Below are 19,321 nucleotides of genomic sequence, written 5' to 3' on the forward strand. Positions count from 1 at the left end.
CTTGCTAGTAGCCCTCCGTTCTTTTTTCTTAACGAAATAATTTGTCTAAACATATCAAGCACCTCATCTTAGATGCAACAAGCAGTGACAAAAAGAACCAAGAGCTTGGTTCTTCATTAGCAATTACAAGCAAGTGCACAAGGCGATACAGTGTAACCTATCACAGTGCCTTACACGCCAAATAACAAAGTTTTCAATTCTTTACAAACTCTGCCAGAAACAAACACTGACTGCACAGAAACTTTACCTCTAAAAAAACTAAGTTGCATCTACCCAATCCATTCAGAGGCTGTACCCTGAATTGAACTGATGCTTAATTGACAGTCATGACATGAGGGGCCATTAGCAACATAAATGACGGCTCTACTGCCACAAAATCTCTGTTCAAACAATAACTGTGTGTCGCTTAAACACAGTACCCAACAATGATTATATGGCAGACTAAACGACCTTAAAATGCATAGTGAAAACTTTCCGCCATATCATGCTAGAGTAAAATCACTGAAGAGCGGTCGTCTCCTAAAAATTTAAGACACTGAAATTACTTTCACAGGAATATCCAGGTACTCAACATTACGTCAAATGAACACTTTCTGCGCACACCAAACATGAATTTGCCACCAGTTCCGGCTTCATGGGAAAACCTGCAACCTTAGACTAAAGTGACCTGAAGCACCCAAACACCCATGATCCATTTTCTTCCACTCACTTGACTGCTACAATTCTACTAGCCCTTTCAGACCTACCACATTATCAACGGCAGAGGGCAGAGCTCCTGCTGACTACACAGGCAGTTATAACAGCTGTGTGAGGGGCAGCTAACAAACCCGACTCTAACAATTCAACATCCATTACTAATCAATGTCATTATTGCATGCTGTGGTAATGATAGCATAAAATGAAATAACTGAGGTAAGAATGGTTTATGGGTGTTTAACGTCCCAAAGCAACTCAGGCTATGAGGCACGCCGCAGTGAAGGGCTCTGGAAATTTCGACCACCTGGGGTTCTTAACGTGCACAGGCATTACAGATTACCTCAATTAGACTTTTGCAGGCGAACTGTATAAAGCAGTAGGTATAATTCTGCACAATCAAGGAAAGTACCTTACCTTTTGGCTGGTGAGAAGCAGCAGCAACTTTAGAACTCTCTTCTTTCTTCCGCTTTTCCACCCATTCAAAGCGGAACTGCCGTGGACCAATTTGAACAATGTCCCCATGGCCAAGGAAAGACTCGTTGTCTACATCTTCCCCATTGTGCTTCACATCAGCTGAGCCAGTGACATTCACAACGTGCGCCTGCATGAAAATTTTACAATTAGCTCCCGTACAAAGCCCACCATACAGCAATGTAGAGTACCGTCAATATAGCTTAAAGGGTTGGTAACGCAGCAAAGGTTGCTGTACAGCACCTTCGTGGTACAAACTGCCATCTTCTAGTACATCAGACAGACTCCGCATTCTTCCAATACTGAGCACGTTACACAATACAAATTGTTAATTGCAAGGCTTAACCCTTTCGCTGTCGGGCCTTTCTGGCCGTGACGCACCCCCAGTGTCGGCTTGGTTTCAGGGAACGAGCATAAAAGGGAATGAGCATAGCAATTTATTTTTGATTATTATTGGTATACAAATAAAATAGTCAATGGAATATGCACATTTCAGTGTTCTGCAGCTGTTGGTAAACATCATCATCAGCCTGACTATAAATGAGATAAATGGGGATAACATGAAAAAAAAAAAAAAACACTGCTCAATACTTCTTGAGAGTGTGGTAGATCTTGAAGCATGGGTCCAGGCACAAGCCTTTGTCGCACTCAGCGCACATCACACGGGTGTCTTTCCTTTTCTTTTGCCCTCGAACAGTGTTCGCACACACGTGACACCTCCGTTGGGTGCGGCTCCCTTTGGCTTCGCTCGGAGGAACCATCTGGGGAAAGTGTCATGCCGTGAGCCTCGTCGGGTCATCACCGCTCCGTTTTCCACCTCTCCTCCTAGCAGTGTGGAACTCTTGTATTAGTTGGTACACGACATTCAAACGAAATTCGCCGAATGTTTTTCGCCCACCATTTTCACGCCACAAGGTGAAGGCATTCAGAAGGCACATGTCCATAATATGAAAAAAAAACTTTTTGTACCACTTGAGGCTCTTCCTAATGCTTTCAGCAAAACTCATCATCATGCCCGTCTTGTCCACTAATCCCATCTTCATATTGTATTCGAGAACACATGCGGGCTTTTGCTTGTTCTCGCCTGTTACCCTATCCACCTTCCCTGTCTTCCAGACGTGCATTATGCATCGACGTTAGTACATGTACATCTCTCTTGTCATGCCATTTGAGCGCAAGAAGAGTCTCGGTATGATATGACTCCACTTCCCCTTTTTTCATCTTTTTTGAGAAATTTGGAAGCCCCTTCCTGTTCGTCCGAACAGTTCCACATGTGTTGGTTTTTTTATCTTGAAGGCAGTTGAATAATGCTGGGCTAGTGTACCAATTATCTACAAATAGCGAATGTCCTTTGCCGAGGTAGTCTTCAAGTAGCTCTAGAACGATGGAGCCAGAAAATCCCAAATCCTTGACCATGGTCATGTTTGTCGTCGCTCCAGTGTACAGAACAAATTTCAAAATGTAGCCGGTTTTGACATCACAAAGAACAAAGAACTTGACACCAAAGCAGTGCCTCTTCGAAGGAATGTATTGCCGAAATGACAGCCGCCCTTTCCATGGCATCACAGACTCGTCTATGCACAGGTCTTGGTGAGGAATTAGCAGGCTACTCATCTTGCTCTGAATTGCTTCCATAAATGGCCGCACTGTTCTCAGCCGATCTGCGATATCAGTGGAGTCGCTCAGATGGAGAAGCCGCAGGAGGAGCAGGAAGCGGTTCAACGAAAAAATGGTTGCAAGAAATGGTGTGTTCAACATAGGGTTCGTGTTCCAGTAGTCTTGCAAGGCATTCTTTCTTATCAGGCCCATCAGCAGAACGACCGCAAGGAAACAGTACATTTCTGCTACATCTGTCTCCACCCAAGCTCTCAGCCGCGACTTGCGCGCAACTCCTTGCGCGCTTGTCTTCACTCGCGCAAACCGATTTGTTTCACTCACGATGTGTGAAACGATTGGCTCATCAAAAAAAAGCTTGAAATAGTCACCTTCTTGCGCATCCAGTTGAAGAGTTGCACTCGCGGACGGTCCTGAACGTGACGCGTCGAAAGGAAACAATGTTGGTGAGAAATCGCCTTTCTTCCACATTGTTTCCATTTGCCGCGCACGCTTCCGGGATGATGGTCCCGCCGTTTCAACATCAGAATCTGACAATGCGGAACTCACCTCTTCCTCGGATGAGACGCTGTCCGAGTCCGAATCCGAGCTCGGCTCGTATTCAGAATCGGAAGAGCCACCGCTCCAATGAGCAGACGAAGGTCCCGCACACTCAGCCATCCGAAAGTAACCACGCGCAGGGAGGATGCGCTTTCAATCGCCCGCACAACGGAGAGAAATGGGACGTTGTGTGATCAAGAGGTAGATGGAAAAAGGCTAAAACAAAGTTTGAGGGGCTTTACGTTTACTGCTGCAAGCCGGAAGCGAGGGTACGGCGAGAGAGCGAAAGCAGCAATCGAGTCATGTGTCGGTCTCTTTTTGGAGAGGCAAGTTTGAGGGGCTTTACGTTTACAGCTGCAAGCCGGAAGCGAGGGTACGGCGAGAGAGCGAAAGCAGCAATCGAGTCATGTGTCGGTCTCTTTTTGGAGAGGCAAGTTTGAGGGGCTTTACGTTTACAGCTGCAAGCCGGAAGCGAGGGTACGGCGAGAGAGCGAAAGCAGCAATCGAGTCATGTGTCGGTCTCTTTTTGGAGAGGCAAGTTTGAGGGGCTTTACGTTTACTGCTGCAAGCCGGAAGCGAGGGTACGGCGAGAGAGCGAAAGCAGCAATCGAGTCATGTGTCGGTCTCTTTTTGGAGAGGCAAGTTTGAGGGGCTTTACGTTTACAGCTGCAAGCCGGAAGCGAGGGTACGGCGAGAGAGCGAAAGCAGCAATCGAGTCATGTGTCGGTCTCTTTTTGGAGAGGCAAGTTTGAGGGGCTTTACGTTTACAGCTGCAAGCCGGAAGCGAGGGTACGGCGAGAGAGCGAAAGCAGCAATCGAGTCATGTGTCGGTCTCTTTTTGGAGAGGCAAGTTTGAGGGGCTTTACGTTTACAGCTGCAAGCCGGAAGCGAGGGTACGGCGAGAGAGCGAAAGCAGCAATCGAGTCATGTGTCGGTCTCTTTTTGGAGAGGCAAGTTTGAGGGGCTTTACGTTTACTGCTGCGAGCCGGAAGCGAGGGTACGGCGAGAGAGCGAAAGCAGCAATCGAGTCATGTGTCGGTCTCTTTTTGGAGAGGCAAGTTTGAGGGGCTTTACGTTTACAGCTGCAAGCCGGAAGCGAGGGTACGGCGAGAGAGCGAAAGCAGCAATCGAGTCATGTGTCGGTCTCTTTTTGGAGAGGCAAGTTTGAGGGGCTTTACGTTTACAGCTGCAAACCGGAAGCGAGGGTACGGCGAGAGAGCGAAAGCAGCAATCGAGTCATGTGTCGGTCTCTTTTTGGAGAGGCAAGTTTGAGGGGCTTTACGTTTACTGCTGCAAGCCGGAAGCGAGGGTACGGCGAGAGAGCGAAAGCAGCAATCGAGTCATGTGTCGGTCTCTTTTTGGAGAGGCAAGTTTGAGGGGCTTTACGTTTACAGCTGCAAGCCGGAAGCGAGGGTACGGCGAGAGAGCGAAAGCAGCAATCGAGTCATGTGTCGGTCTCTTTTTGGAGAGGCAAGTTTGAGGGGCTTTACGTTTACAGCTGCAAGCCGGAAGCGAGGGTACGGCGAGAGAGCGAAAGCAGCAATCGAGTCATGTGTCGGTCTCTTTTTGGAGAGGCAAGTTTGAGGGGCTTTACGTTTACAGCTGCAAGCCGGAAGCGAGGGTACGGCGAGAGAGCGAAAGCAGCAATCGAGTCATGTGTCGGTCTCTTTTTGGAGAGGCAAGTTTGAGGGGCTTTACGTTTACTGCTGCAAGCCGGAAGCGAGGGTACGGCGAGAGAGCGAAAGCAGCAATCGAGTCATGTGTCGGTCTCTTTTTGGAGAGGCAAGTTTGAGGGGCTTTACGTTTACAGCTGCAAGCCGGAAGCGAGGGTACGGCGAGAGAGCGAAAGCAGCAATCGAGTCATGTGTCGGTCTCTTTTTGGAGAGGCAAGTTTGAGGGGCTTTACGTTTACTGCTGCAAGCCGGAAGCGAGGGTACGGCGAGAGAGCGAAAGCAGCAATCGAGTCATGTGTCGGTCTCTTTTTGGAGAGGCAAGTTTGAGGGGCTTTACGTTTACAGCTGCAAGCCGGAAGCGAGGGTACGGCGAGAGAGCGAAAGCAGCAATCGAGTCATGTGTCGGTCTCTTTTTGGAGAGGCAAGTTTGAGGGGCTTTACGTTTACAGCTGCAAGCCGGAAGCGAGGGTACGGCGAGAGAGCGAAAGCAGCAATCGAGTCATGTGTCGGTCTCTTTTTGGAGAGGCAAGTTTGAGGGGCTTTACGTTTACTGCTGCAAGCCGGAAGCGAGGGTACGGCGAGAGAGCGAAAGCAGCAATCGAGTCATGTCTCGGTCTCTTTTTGGAGAGGCAAGTTTGAGGGGCTTTACGTTTACTGCTACAAGCCGGAAGCGAGGGTACGGCGAGAGAGCGAAAGCAGCAATCGAGTCATGTGTCGGTCTCTTTTGGGAGAGGCAAGTTTGAGGGGCTTTACGTTTACTGCTGCAAGCCGGAAGCGAGGGTACGGCGAGAGAGCGAAAGCAGCAATCGAGTCATGTGTCGGTCTCTTTTTGGAGAGGCAAGTTTGAGGGGGCTTTACGTTTACTGCTGCAAGCCGGAAGCGAGGGTACGGCGAGAGAGCGAAAGCAGCAATCGAGTCATGTGTCGGTCTCTTTTTGGAGAGGCAAGTTTGAGGGGGCTTTACGTTTACTGCTGCAAGCCGGAAGCGAGGGTACGACGAGAGAGCGAAAGCAGCAATCGAGTCATGTGTCGGTCTCTTTTTGGAGAGGCAAGTTTGAGGGGCTTTACGTTTACTGCTGCAAGCCGGAAGCGAGGGTGGCGAGAGAGCGAAAGCAGCAATCGAGTCATGTGTCGGTCTCTTTTTGGAGAGGCAAGTTTGAGGGGGCTTTACGTTTACTGCTGCAAGCCGGAAGCGAGGGTACGGCGAGAGAGCGAAAGCAGCAATCGAGTCATGTGTCGGTCTCTTTTTGGAGAGGCAAGTTTGAGGGGGCTTTACGTTTACTGCTGCAAGCCGGAAGCGAGGGTACGGCGAGAGAGCGAAAGCAGCAATCGAGTCATGTGTCGGTCTCTTTTTGGAGAGGCAAGTTTGAGGGGCTTTACGTTTACTGCTGCAAGCCGGAAGCGAGGGTGGCGAGAGAGCGAAAGCAGAAATCGAGTCATGTGTCGGTCTCTTTTTGGAGAGGCAAGTTTGAGGGGCTTTACGTTTACTGCTGCAAGCCGGAAGCGAGGGTACGGCGAGAGAGCGAAAGCAGCAATCGAGTCATGTGTCGGTCTCTTTTTGGAGAGGCAAGTTTGAGGGGCTTTACGTTTACTGCTGCAAGCCGGAAGCGAGGGTGGCGAGAGAGCGAAAGCAGCAATCGAGTCATGTGTCGGTCTCTTTTTGGAGAGGCAAGTTTGAGGGGCTTTACGTTTACTGCTGCAAGCCGGAAGCGAGGGTGGCGAGAGAGCGAAAGCAGCAATCGAGTCATGTGTCGGTCTCTTTTTGGAGAGGCAAGTTTGAGGGGCTTTACGTTTACTGCTGCAAGCCGGAAGCGAGGGTGGCGAGAGAGCGAAAGCAGCAATCGAGTCATGTGTCGGTCTCTTTTTGGAGAGGCAAGTTTGAGGGGCTTTACGTTTACTGCTGCAAGCCGGAAGCGAGGGTACGGCGAGAGAGCGAAAGCAGCAATCGAGTCATGTGTTGGTCTCTTTTTGGAGAGGCAAGTTTGAGGGGCTTTACGTTTACTGTTGCAAGCCGGAAGCGAGGGTGGCGAGAGAGCGAAAGCAGCAATCGAGTCATGTGTCGGTCTCTTTTTGGAGAGGCAAGTTTGAGGGGCTTTACATTTACTGCTGCAAGCCGGAAGCGAGGGTGGCGAGAGAGCGAAAGCAGCAATCGAGTCATGTGTCGGTCTCTTTTTGGAGAGGCAACGGTGCGTGCCCCTGAACTTGACGCGCCGTAGCAGACACGCCAACAGAAGAAAAATAAAAACCTTCAAACCAGCGGAGATGGCAGAACAACCCTTGAACCCATAAACACAAGTGCGCGGCGCATGATCTAGCGAACCCGGAGCGACCGCGCCACTCAGCAAAGAGAGAGGGGGGAGTGGCAGTCGCACCGTACTCTTCAATACATGCACCTACACAGTGCGGGGCGAAAATATGAACTTGTAGAAAGATTCAACAGATGGCGCGGCCAGTCCAGGAGCGCCAGCTTTGCGTACCGGTACATCAGTGACACTGTGGGGGGGGAGCGCGAAGACGTACCGGTACGTCCGCGACAGCGAAAGGGTTAATGCCCTGTAGTGACAAATGGGCTATGAAGGACACCACAGTGCAGGAATTAATTTAGTCCACCTGGGGTTCTGTAACAAACGCCGACCTCACGCACAGTGCCTTATGCATTTTGCCTTCATCTCTCTCTCTGCCATCGAAACACTGCCACCACGGCAGGAATTGAACCCATAAGCAGCTGAGCGCCCTATCCACTCAGCGATTGCGCACTGTCGTCACACAACACAGGGAGCAAGAAATGGATATCATTTGCTATACTGAAGCTCCAGGTGAGCAGGTCTGACAGTATCAACAAACACCGCATCTGAGGAGGTTTTTTGCATGGTAGTAACCGGTCTGCTACTGATAATGCATACAATGCAAGAAATTACCAGTGCCACAGGGTCTAATGCATGGCGCGCATGAGGCGCACATGGTTTTCAGTATTTCAGGCTGAAGAGTCGTATTTCTCATTACACTAGTGTTTCTCATGCTCCCAGAAGCTGCATCACCACTGTCAGTTTAAATCACTTGGTATGCATTTTTCTTCATTCATCATTCCCATGCTACCTCGCAGCTTGTGCATTACATTCTTGCACTTGCTGAAATTTGAAATGAAATTTGGTATGAATATGCTGTACTATATGCAGAATGCAGCTATACTATTTTTAATGCAATTTCTAGTTGCAAAAATGGTTTGTTTTACGGAGGTATAAAAGAACTATGCAATGAATAAAAAGTGTTTTCAATGTTTTCAATGCTAATAAATGTTTTCAATGCTTAGAAATGATCCTAAGAAGCATTCACACCAAGTATGAGTCTTCGGAACTGAGCCGGCAATTTATTAAGAATTTTTAAAAACCGTGTTTTTTAAAATTCGCGGGCCGATTGGTGTGCTCGTAGTGACCGATTTTGAAACTAATATCATGAAAAAAGACGTCACTATACCCATGACGTCACCAGGCCACCACACGCTGTCATTCACTGTAGCCACGGCAGCCACGGCAGCCACGTCACGGCACACTTCCGGTAGCCGTGAAAATCGTCTGCTCGTGCCGTCGGGCGAGCCAGGGCATTGCCTTCGCGCACAAGGTTTCAATTTTCCTCTGCCGCCTCCTTCTGTCGGGAGTTCCAGAGCCACTCACAGTGGCTCGCCGAGTCGCTACTGTCGTCGCTGACGTTCAGCCGGCAATGGTGTACACGCATAGGGCTCGATGCCCATCGCGGCCGTAAGAGCGAGCAGTCACGCCTCGAGGTCCGGGTCCATTACTGCTAACTACAACAGACGACAAGCAAAGAAACCCGACGCGCGCCGCAATCACGTCACCAACGCTGCTGCTGGGGTGCTAGGAGCGACAACCAAAAGTTGCAAAAGGAACGTCAGCGGATGACGTATTCATGGGCTGGGCCCAGTCCCAGAGCTGTTTTACTTATTTTTGTCTGGTGCCCCGCGTGTAAGTTGAGGGGGCGGAGGAGGAGCGTAATTTTTAATCGCCTATATCTTTGTTGTTATTGATGTTAGCTTAAAAATTCTTGCGTTGGGGTGACGAGTGATGAAATGCTTATCTCTCGTCTGCTTTACGTAATCTGAATTAATTTATTGCATAGTCCCTTAACGTCCCAAGGTGACTCTCGCTATAAGGGACGCTGTTGTGAAGGGCTCAGGAAGTTTCGACCACCTGAGTTTCTTAACGGGCACTGACATCGCACAGTACACGGGCCTCCAGAATTTCACCTTTATCGAAAATTAGACCACCACAGCAGGAATCGAGCCCGCGTTTTTCGGGCCAGCAGCTGAGAGCAATAACCACCACTGAGACACACTGGCAGCAGTTGCTAAAGTGATTCAAATTTGCTAAAACCATTCCAGTCCCATCAAAATGAGACATGCGAAAGAGTACTAATTTTTAAAAAGTTTGAAAATTTTATACATGGAGCACTTTCTTCTTCAGCATAAAAGGAATCATAGCGAGCAAAAGGAGATATTTTTAACTGCTGTCTTATGTCTATACTAATGACAAATAGGTGCACAAAAACACCCCTATATTTCAAATGCATGATTTGCAAAAATTAACAACAGATTTAAAAACTGGCAACAATCTATCAACTGTGAAATTTTCAGTCACCTGGAACAAATATTACCAAAAATGTTTGTTCTAAAGCATGTCTGCTTGAAGACCATTTGGAACTTTGTTATCACTGCAACTTGGGAGCTTAGTAATTAAATAGTTTAAATTAGCATAACAAGCTGCCAACATAGGACGCACGCACGCACACACGAACGCATACACACATTCCTGCAAACACTATTCAACAGCTCTTAGTCCACAATGTTCTTTGGGGACAAATAAAACACCAATCAATCAATCCCTGCAGTGTCTCCACCGAATTGAATTAAAGCAATAGTAAGTCAATGGAAACACATATTCACCTGCTGATTTTTGTCCACAATGAACAAGCAGTGGCTTGAACCAGCTCCCCGTATGTGGATGTCACAGCCAGCAATTCTAGAGTAACCAAGACAGAATTAGTTTCATGGCATGCCTCTGGTGTGCACAACATGCTAATGTTATTAGTCACGTCACCAGTGCAGAGACTATACTCCACGACAACTTTTCCTGGCAAGGCAGCAAAAGGTACAGAACCGAAAATGCACTTTCTTCCTGTACAGCTGAAAATAGTTTGCTTACAGTTATTAGCTCTCTCTTAAAGCCTAACATATCGTCAATATTCATTGTTAAAGGCATATTTGTAACAAATGCCAACTTTCAATGCTGAAGGCCAAGAAAAAAGTTTTCTCGATTGCAAAATTGCTAGGCACATCTAGTTGCAAGAAGCTTCTACAGATGACACCAACTGCCCCAGCAACATAGTGGAGGTACCATGGAAAGAGAAACACGCCAAGAGACCTGGTGCACTGTTGTGCGATCGAACTGTTAGGCGCACTCACACAGTCACAAACACTCCACACCTCTAGCTTTCCCTTCATTGCAAAGAAAAGCTATCGCCGAGTTTGGTGTGCAACCTTTCTATAATTACACATCCGTAACGTATTAAAACAGTGCTATGGAAAACCATCACGGAAGAGAGACACAAAAGATTTCATAATCTACAGTGTATTCGCTTTTAACTTATGTCACAACGGCCATAAAAATCTGCTCAATAAGCGGGTACCACACTAGTATATAAAAAAAAAACTTTTTTCAGGTCAAAATACACACCTGACGGGTAGCTTTCCTTAAAAAAATGCTTTATCTATCACTGAAAACAAAGCAACCCACTGAGTCCGTTGCATGCTTACATTAGGTTTAGAATACCGCACGCAGCGTTACCCTATGCTGGACTACCGCGAATGCAACAGAAACGATTTCATTACAGAGTGGGATAGATTGCAGACATTCCTTGACGTGATGACAGACATTCCTTCAAGAATTGGCGGCATAACCAGCTAGGTGATGAAGATAAAATGCTTGATGCAGTACCTTCCACTAGTGAAAGCAGAGTTTATGTGCGAATTGCAAAGCGAAATAAAAGAAGTGTTACCTAAGCAGCGGTGTGTTAGCAATCATGAGAACGATTTATGCTGTCGCATTTCCATTGAGTCGACCACCGATTGCTGCATAACTTTTTGTTGTGTTTGTGTTGTGCGGAATAAGTGGCAGTGCGCCTCACAAGCTCACGGTGCAGCGCAGGAAAGTGCCCTTGCTGTTGCACACAGCTGCCGAAAGGATTTCAAAACAGCACTGTAACCGGTATTTCACTTCGCTCGACCACATATTAAGCAGTATGACTTTACATTGAGCCTTATGGGAGGCAGATTAGTGGCTGGCAAAAGCTGCATTTAATACCGTCCCACACTATAAGCGGTTACGTTATAAGTGGTCTCCACTGTACACGGTACCCCTAACCTCATAATGTAATAGATCGCCATGTGCTTAATACTAGTGTCCCACCAGCATGTTAGCACCCTTTGAACACAATGCCCAATGACTGTTCTGCCAATCTCCTGCTGATATAAGAGTAGCCCTAGCCATAATGCTAAAGGCCAGCAAAGTAAAAAAGAGTGAATACGATACTCCGTGAAAATATTCCAAGGCTCAAGTACACATTATAGAGTGGAATGCATTCACACTTTGCACTGTGCATCCACACAAAAGCAATCATTTTCCCTGTGAAAGACTGCTTTTTTTTCAAACAAGAAGTATGGAACAAAAAAAAAAGATGCTGGCAACACCAATGACAAGTCTCTCACAAATAAACACAACCAGGCCATGCAAACATACCAGTGCAATAACGGCATGTTAGAATGGGGCAGCTTCTACTTGAGGACATTAAGTCGTGATGTTAAACTTCAACACATCAGCAACTAAACATGGCAATTCTACCATAACAGCACAACAAAAATACATGGTGTAAGATATAGCCATAAGCACAACAGGATTAAATTTAGCTAAATACCTCAAAACTGGCCAACTGTATTAAAATCCCCGTAATTAGCAATTATAAGATGCATCCCATTATTTTGATACATAATGTGTCACGGTACAAGTTTTATACACTCTTCCTTATCTCAGCCCCCCCCCCTGGCCTTTTATTATACTTCTTGCACATGGGCACCTTTAATATCTAAAAGGTCTAATTCCAATTAAGTTCCAAGCATGCTAGACATTTAACCCTGCTATTCGTTTCCATTTGATCCTAATCGACGAGTTGGCCTGCTAAGTGGTAAGTGGTGCTGCATGCGAACGTACTGGAAAACACGATGGAAAGCTAATTGGGTTTATAATTTGGGCATGCAAACAGTGGTTTTCTCGTTCAAGGCAAATTCAAACTGAATATTTCGGATACTTCTGGAACACAAAAAAGGTTCAATGACAAAATACGCATTTCAAATTCATGTACTCTTCTAACACACAATGCCATCACATTCTGTGTTGACTTATTAAAAAAATGGCCATCAGAAATTTGGGGGGTTGACCTACATGCAGTGCAGACGCATTTGTGGGACCTTCCGACTGCTGTTCTTAATTGCAATTTCGTCATTGCGCAGCTATTGCTTTTCAGGGGTGAGTCCATGGGCACCTGCTAAGCATACACACTACATGCCACCCGGCGTCATGTGCCAGAAGGAGGCATCCATGCATCTTGCGCTAGCTCCCCTTTGCGCTCGCGCCCTCATGCTTCATTATCGTACTTCACGCAAAGAGGTGCCTGTGGCAGATGCACTCAGCTCAGACTCGTCCCGCCGAAATCAAGGGCACTGTCCAGTCAATGCACACTGCCATGCCGGTTCCGGTACATGCGCACCATGGGTAACGAGAGTGTAGGCACCTGGCAGGTGCAGGTCTCGACGCCGCGCTTGCGCCTGCTCATGTCTATTGCCACGCGTATGTGCAGACTGGCTCCACCATACATGCCGGCACGCACGCATGAGGCATGTATGCCATGGAGTCGGGGCACGGGGAAGGAAGCGTTCCAAGAACATCACTCGCTCGAGCCGAATACTTTGAGATTTAAAACACCAAACAAAAGGATCCGATCGGATACAGCCAGTACTATTCGCACAACCCTAGCTTATAACCATTTAGAAGTAAAAAAAATATTTTGATCAAACGTCCTGTAGCTGTGACACATCTACAGTGGGTTCCACCAAAAACACACACAAAACACAATACTACCAACCCATGTAAAAATTGGCACTTCCATGCTTTCTCACTACTGTCCAGGCAAGTGTGTGATGTTGCATGTGAACACAGTTTCGGAAATCAAGCTCCACTTAATTAAATAGTTATTTCAAAATTTTACAGTTTTTATGAAATATCTTTAAAGTATATTTCATTTTACTTTTAATTTTAATGTTTCCTCAGCACAAGGAAAAAGCACAATCGCACTTCAAGACAAGCAGGTTGGGCTCAACCACCTTCTGGACAAGCAGGTTGGGCTCAACCACACAGCAGTAGCAGATCTACATCAAGCTTGATCCCTATAGACTCAATCACGATAAAAGGTACCTTTGTGACAGCGGCCTAATGAGCTTTGCAAGTACTGGCTTGAGAATCAGGGAAACCACAAATATTGTAAAACAAGACTAACCTCACTAAACTTCACACACACTTGCCCCTGGAATGAAGGGCCAGTTTTTCCGTATCTCAAGTTCTGCTACTTCTTTCACTTGGGTTCTTAACACCGCAGATTTAAACAAGCGCAGAATAAAAACACATTTTTTAAATTGCAGTCTACAAGCAAATTGCTCACTTTACTGAGCTCTATTAGGTTACAATAGCGGCATGAAACTTTCACCATTTCCTGCTTTTTACCGAATAAAAAATTTAATGGCAATTACACATCTTGTAATGTGGAAAATCCGCGTTAATAGCATGCAATAATACATTATGCACAGGACGATGTAGGCCGGGGTTCACCATCAGAGACTGCTCCGAGGACGCAAAATGACTCCAAACAAGACATATGCATTTCCCAGAACCTTTGCAATGTTTGCTTTGAGAAAATTAGCACAGGCATGGACTATGTTTTCAGCATCGCTACATGATCTTGCCTCCGTGATGTCGCACCCTGTGCAGGGTGCATGTCCCACTCTCCTCCTTCCGGTCACACTTGGCTGCACGGACGCTTTTTGGCGATCATGACAACACACTTTGCCTGGGAGCCTTCGCCCTAACTGCTCGCTAGTGCTGTAAATTTAGCACCGAAATTTGCGATAATAATATCTGTTAAATGTCTACCGCAACTGTTGCTACTCAGAACATTTGTTGCAAAATGCACTGAGATGAATGAAGAGACAAGACAAAACAAGTCCTGCGTGCTTGAAAGAACGTCTTGCGGGGCAAGTTGGTAACTGTACATCTTTGGTTACAGGTCTGTTTTTCGCGCCAAAAACCTTCGTGCTTGGTTTATCGTGCTACAATTCAAAGTGGAATACAAACTTCCCCAGTTGCTGCTCTTTCAATATGTTCACTACGGTTATACAGCAACTGTATCTTGACATATGCTTCGTATCAAGTGACCCTAAATACCCGTAGCAGGTGCATACCAATGCAAAACAGCTTTTTCCCAAAATGGCCAGTGAAACTTGAATAAGTAAGCTGATAATAGGAATTTCTACAGCACTTCGGAGCCCCAGAAACATGACATCGATATTAAGGCAGAATGCAATGCAAATTCACTGCAGTAGTAGTATATGGGGGAATGGCGCAGCAGCAACTTGGGCCCTAACACGCCAAATACCAAAGTTATTCCACATTCGTCTCGGACGTAGGTTTCACAAAGTAATTATGCCAGACTCCAAGGTAACAACAGCTCACACACAAAGCAGCAGCTAGCAAAACCAGTATTTTTTTTTTCCAGTTTTGATGGTTTGGTTTATGGGCGTTTAACGTCCCAAAGTGACTCAAGCTATGAGGGACGCTGTAGTGAAGGGCTCCGGAAATTTCGACCACCTGGGGGTTCTTTAACATGCACTGACAACATACAGAACACTGGCCTCTAGAATTTAGCCTCCATCGAAATTCGACTGCCTTTTGAGGCTGAGCACAATGACAATGTGATGCCTTATATAACAACCACAACCGTAGAATAAATATACATACCCGCCAACCGAGCATCGTCCCGTTGGAAATGGGTACTCGGAGCCTCGAGTTCCATCCTTTTTAACAGTGACAATTTTCGGATACCAGGGCATCTTAACAGAGAGAAAAAAAAAAATATGAGTGCGCGTAAGGTCGAAGAAAACTGTGCATGTTAAAACTCCCCTCAACTAGTGCAAAAAGGCCCCCATATATGCAAATTCTGATAGAAGTTTGCAACAACCGCGCAAAGCTTTAAAGCTGTGAAACTGGGCACTACAGAGCAGCGAACTGTGGACGCAGCAGCAATGCAGGGTTCAAGTTCAGCGCTCTAAAAGACAAAACCGCGCAAGTCGAAATCAGCCCCCAACACGCAAATTATGGTAGTTCGCAGCGATCATATACCACCTCACCGTGAAAGAAGATGAATCAAGAAAATGGTAGAAATAGTGGTGAACAGTGGACGCAGCAGCAACGCACAAGAACAAGTGTTGATCTCTCAACTTCACAACACGCAGAAGGGGCTCCTAACAAAGAAGAACGCGCTCCGCTGCAACTACAATTTTAACAAAACCTGACCGCTGCTTAAAACCGACAACAAAATAACGAGGCACTGCACACCAGAGACTCCCTGAACGCTTTCCGAGTCGGCAGCAACGCTTAATTTAGTTAAACAAGGAATCAAACGTATGCACACGAACCACATGGGCCGGCGTGCCAGTTCTATAACACGGCAACCGGCACAAATGTTGCGAGAAACACGCAGCAAAGGCAACCAGTTTCAATAACGACATTACGGGAGGCTAAATATTCAAATTCATCTTAAGAACTACGTTTTTTATTACAAAAAAATGTACTCACTCGGACCGGTGCGTCCGTTGCGCGCGCAACGGTTTTTCTTGTTTTCTCAGACCACTTCAAATTTCCTGGGGACAAAATAATAAACATTTAAGGAACCATTAACAGGCTAGCAGGACAGAGGGAATACATGTTACGTGAACCAAACCCAAAAGGTGTACTTACCGCAAACTTACTTTTTCAATTTTTCAAGTAGCGCGCAGTTGAAAAATGAAGCGATCAGTCCGACCTCCGCAACCGCCGCGCTGAGTTACGAATAAGAGCAGTGCACCTCCGCCACCTCCGCGCGCTGAGTGCGGAGCATGAGCAAATGCCTCCTAAAGAACATGCCTGAAGCGTCTCGTCTATTTCAATGGGCCCCGAGATCGGCACGACAATGCGCAAACTGCCCGCTAGGCGGAGCTAAAAGATGACTCTCAACTTCGGTTTCAATGGCCAGGAGACTGTGATGTGCGTCGCCCTATCATGCTGTTTCATCCTTCTTTTCGGGCTTTGAACATCAATTTTTATTTTGTTAATGACAAAACGCATGTTTTTGAAACATCCATATTGCAACAAGTGCTTGAAGTGGCTAGAAATGCAGTAAAATAAGTATTTACACTGCATGATGCATGGTTGTGGATTGTACTGCTGCCAATGGCAAGAAATCATTAACTACTTCGGACAAGCAAAAAGGTAAAATAATCCATGAGATAGAATAAGGACAGGAGGAAGTCCGGAACCTGAGCTCTCAACTGTAGCCAGGTGGCTCGTGGGAAAGGAGGACTGCATCCATGGCGCTCAACGGATGGAAGCCGGAGACGTCGCGGTAACCTGCCTGGGGAATCGCTGGCCCGCAGGGGGCACATCCCTCATATCTAATGTTCTTAGAACTTTGCCAAAGTGCGCGTCTGTTACAATCTTGCTGCGGAGCACTGCGAGAGATGTTTCGATCGGGTGAAGCAGATCTTGGAAGGCCCAGCCTGCGCTGTTTCTGTTCATTTTTCCGACGAGCTTTCGCCGAACGGTACCTCCCTTAATAACGTTGACAAATTTGAAATAAACCCATGCCCCTCTTCTCTATTCTTCCCGTAAGAAACACAGCTCACTAGGTTCCTGTGTCATGCACACGCGCACAGTGACTTTGGGACTAAAACAACAGGCCTGACTGACCGGATTTCTCCAAATGACTAGCACATGCGTTGATGAAATGACAACTGGAACAAGGAAAGTATCAGACATGGCGAGCGACTTGTCAATATTTAAAAAAAGCTGCACTTGAAGGGACAGACACGTGCGCACTTACAAGGAAAAATGGCATGCGTCGGTGCGACGATGCAGCGGAAATCGTTTCTTACTGCAGTTTTAAGAATTTTCGGGAAAGAGGTTTCTTGTCTTCGCAACTGCGTTCTTGTCTGTTATGTAAAGTGCATGGTTTGTTAGCAACCGTTTAACTTCTTGCAGATATTATGCAATAGTGCTTGCCTAGCTGGGGCCGCTATATTTGTTCTCACAGGTCAGGACAGGCAAACCCGCAATTTTATGCACACTAGTTGTGGCACAAGCATGTATCCAGTAGCCTTTGAAGATGCGTTCGGTCTTTGAGCATGACATCGACGAACTTCTTGAGGCCATGTACAACTCTTCGGAGCGCTGACGTAGGGTAAAAGAGTCCACCCCTGTCTTGGTGGGCAGTCAAACTGTGTACAGTAGCATTTCCCAGGCTGAAAATGCAAGCTGCAATTTTCAGAATAATTTGATGTTGTGTTTGGCTGCCAGTTCTTTCTTCGAATTACCTTGAGCCATCTTTCCCGGAGTTCTCAGTCGGCAGGAATTTCATGGAACGAAACGCCGGGCTTCTTGTTTCGCTGACTGTACATGCAAAACGGAACGAACAGCAATGCATTTTCGCTCGCTACTCCCTCCAGCAACTGCAGTCATCGACGCGTCACTTGTCAAACGGTAACACTAAACACACGACACAAATAATATAAGAAACAGCGCGCCAGCAGACATACTTTTTGCTGCAACGGCAGTCACAAGAAAAATTTGTGCTGCTTGCGTGTCGTCTGCTACAGGGTCATTTGACAGCGCCGCCATACGTCGGACGCGCGCTCTACGGCGGGCAGAAAAACCCCTGACGCTTCAGGCATGTTCTTCAGGAGGCATTGCATGAGCAGAAAGAGCACCTCGCAGCCATCCGCTCAAAAACATAGATCCTTCGGCGTTTCGGTCTGTGGTAGCTATGAGACGTTATTTTAAACACGTTCATGTGCGTTTTTTTTTTTTTTTGCTTCATGCATTCAAGAACTTACAAGGGAGTTTTCAACGCTCTACTTATTACATTTGCTGGATCTTCTCTCATATGCGCAGTATGTGCTCCCCACATGAACTCGGCGAACGGCGCGATTGTGGGAAGAAGCGCGGCCGCTGGTTGGAGCACTTTTTTGTTTTTTTTTATTTCTCTCAACGTTGTTCACGTGGCGCGAATACGAAGGCGCCGGCCTTTGATCAGCGTCTAAAATGGCAGACATTGGTCAACTTTGATGCAAGATGCCTGCTTTGGGACGCTGCTTCTAGTGGCTGAGTTGAGGCGATTGAAATGATGGTCCTCCTCTGCAAGGTAAAAAAAAAAAAATAGCCCAGAAACTGCAGGCATCTGTTTAGCCAATACGGTCATTTTTTTATTCAATACTACTGCACGAAAGAGGCATAAATAGGAGGCGGAAGAGGGGTAGGGAGGGGGGACGGCTGTGTGTGTGTGTTTTGTGCATGCATGTGTATGGAATCGTACAATTCGCACAATCTGTGCTGTCACTCGGCCGCTAGCTTGCTCTGGGGAGTCCCGTACGGTGAGCTTGCAGTTGATATTTTCAGGTGGCGCGACTCCTGAACATTCGGAGTGACGTTTCAGTGCAACATATTCCTTTAATTTCGCAGTTTACCATCTGGTAAGCTGAGTTTGCATGTATTAATCAATAATAGGATACACTGATTATTGCGGTACCTGCGCGGATCTGGTAGGATTACAAAAGGCGTTAACCAAACCAGCTGCAGCTCTGGCAGTATCTCCCCACCCCCAGCATATTTGCAACGGACGCTGAGAAAGCGACATCCCACAGAAATGCATTAACCCAACTGATAATACATAGATAGGTTATAATTGTACTCTTTATATACAGACTGGGTACATCGAATTAAAATTTACGCTAAGAACAACATCGTTATCTGAACCGCGGCGTAAGGGAAGGGGTAAAGGAGGGACTGAGAGAAGGAAGTAAGAGGCGCCGTAGTGGAGGGCTCGGAATGATTTCGTCCACCTGGGGATCTTTAATGTCCACTGACATCGCACAGCACACGGGTGCCTTAGCGTTTCGCTTCC

The 19,321-nt window shown here is 46.8% G+C and overlaps 1 protein-coding gene across 2 annotated transcripts in view; it reads right to left on the minus strand.

Moving 5' to 3' along the window:
• LOC144113032 (uncharacterized) overlaps window positions 1–16,288 on the minus strand; it is a 34,416-nt gene extending 18,128 nt beyond the window's left edge. The window contains exons 1-5 of one of the 2 annotated variants that reach the window (XM_077645916.1): window positions 16,126–16,288; window positions 15,964–16,028; window positions 15,127–15,218; window positions 9,951–10,026; window positions 1,111–1,297 (exon numbers count right to left, since the gene is read on the minus strand). In XM_077645916.1, coding sequence (XP_077502042.1) covers window positions 1,111–1,297; window positions 9,951–10,026; window positions 15,127–15,218 — 355 coding nt within the window. In that variant the 5' untranslated portion in view covers window positions 15,964–16,028; window positions 16,126–16,288. The remainder of the gene's footprint in view (window positions 1–1,110; window positions 1,298–9,950; window positions 10,027–15,126; window positions 15,219–15,963; window positions 16,029–16,125) is intronic. The other variant, XM_077645915.1, reaches the window with a different exon arrangement.
• Between the last annotated feature and the right edge of the window lie 3,033 nt (window positions 16,289–19,321).

This window comes from Amblyomma americanum, chromosome 1, assembly GCF_052857255.1.
Source record: "Amblyomma americanum isolate KBUSLIRL-KWMA chromosome 1, ASM5285725v1, whole genome shotgun sequence".
In the NCBI taxonomy this organism is placed as follows: domain Eukaryota; kingdom Metazoa; phylum Arthropoda; class Arachnida; order Ixodida; family Ixodidae; genus Amblyomma; species Amblyomma americanum.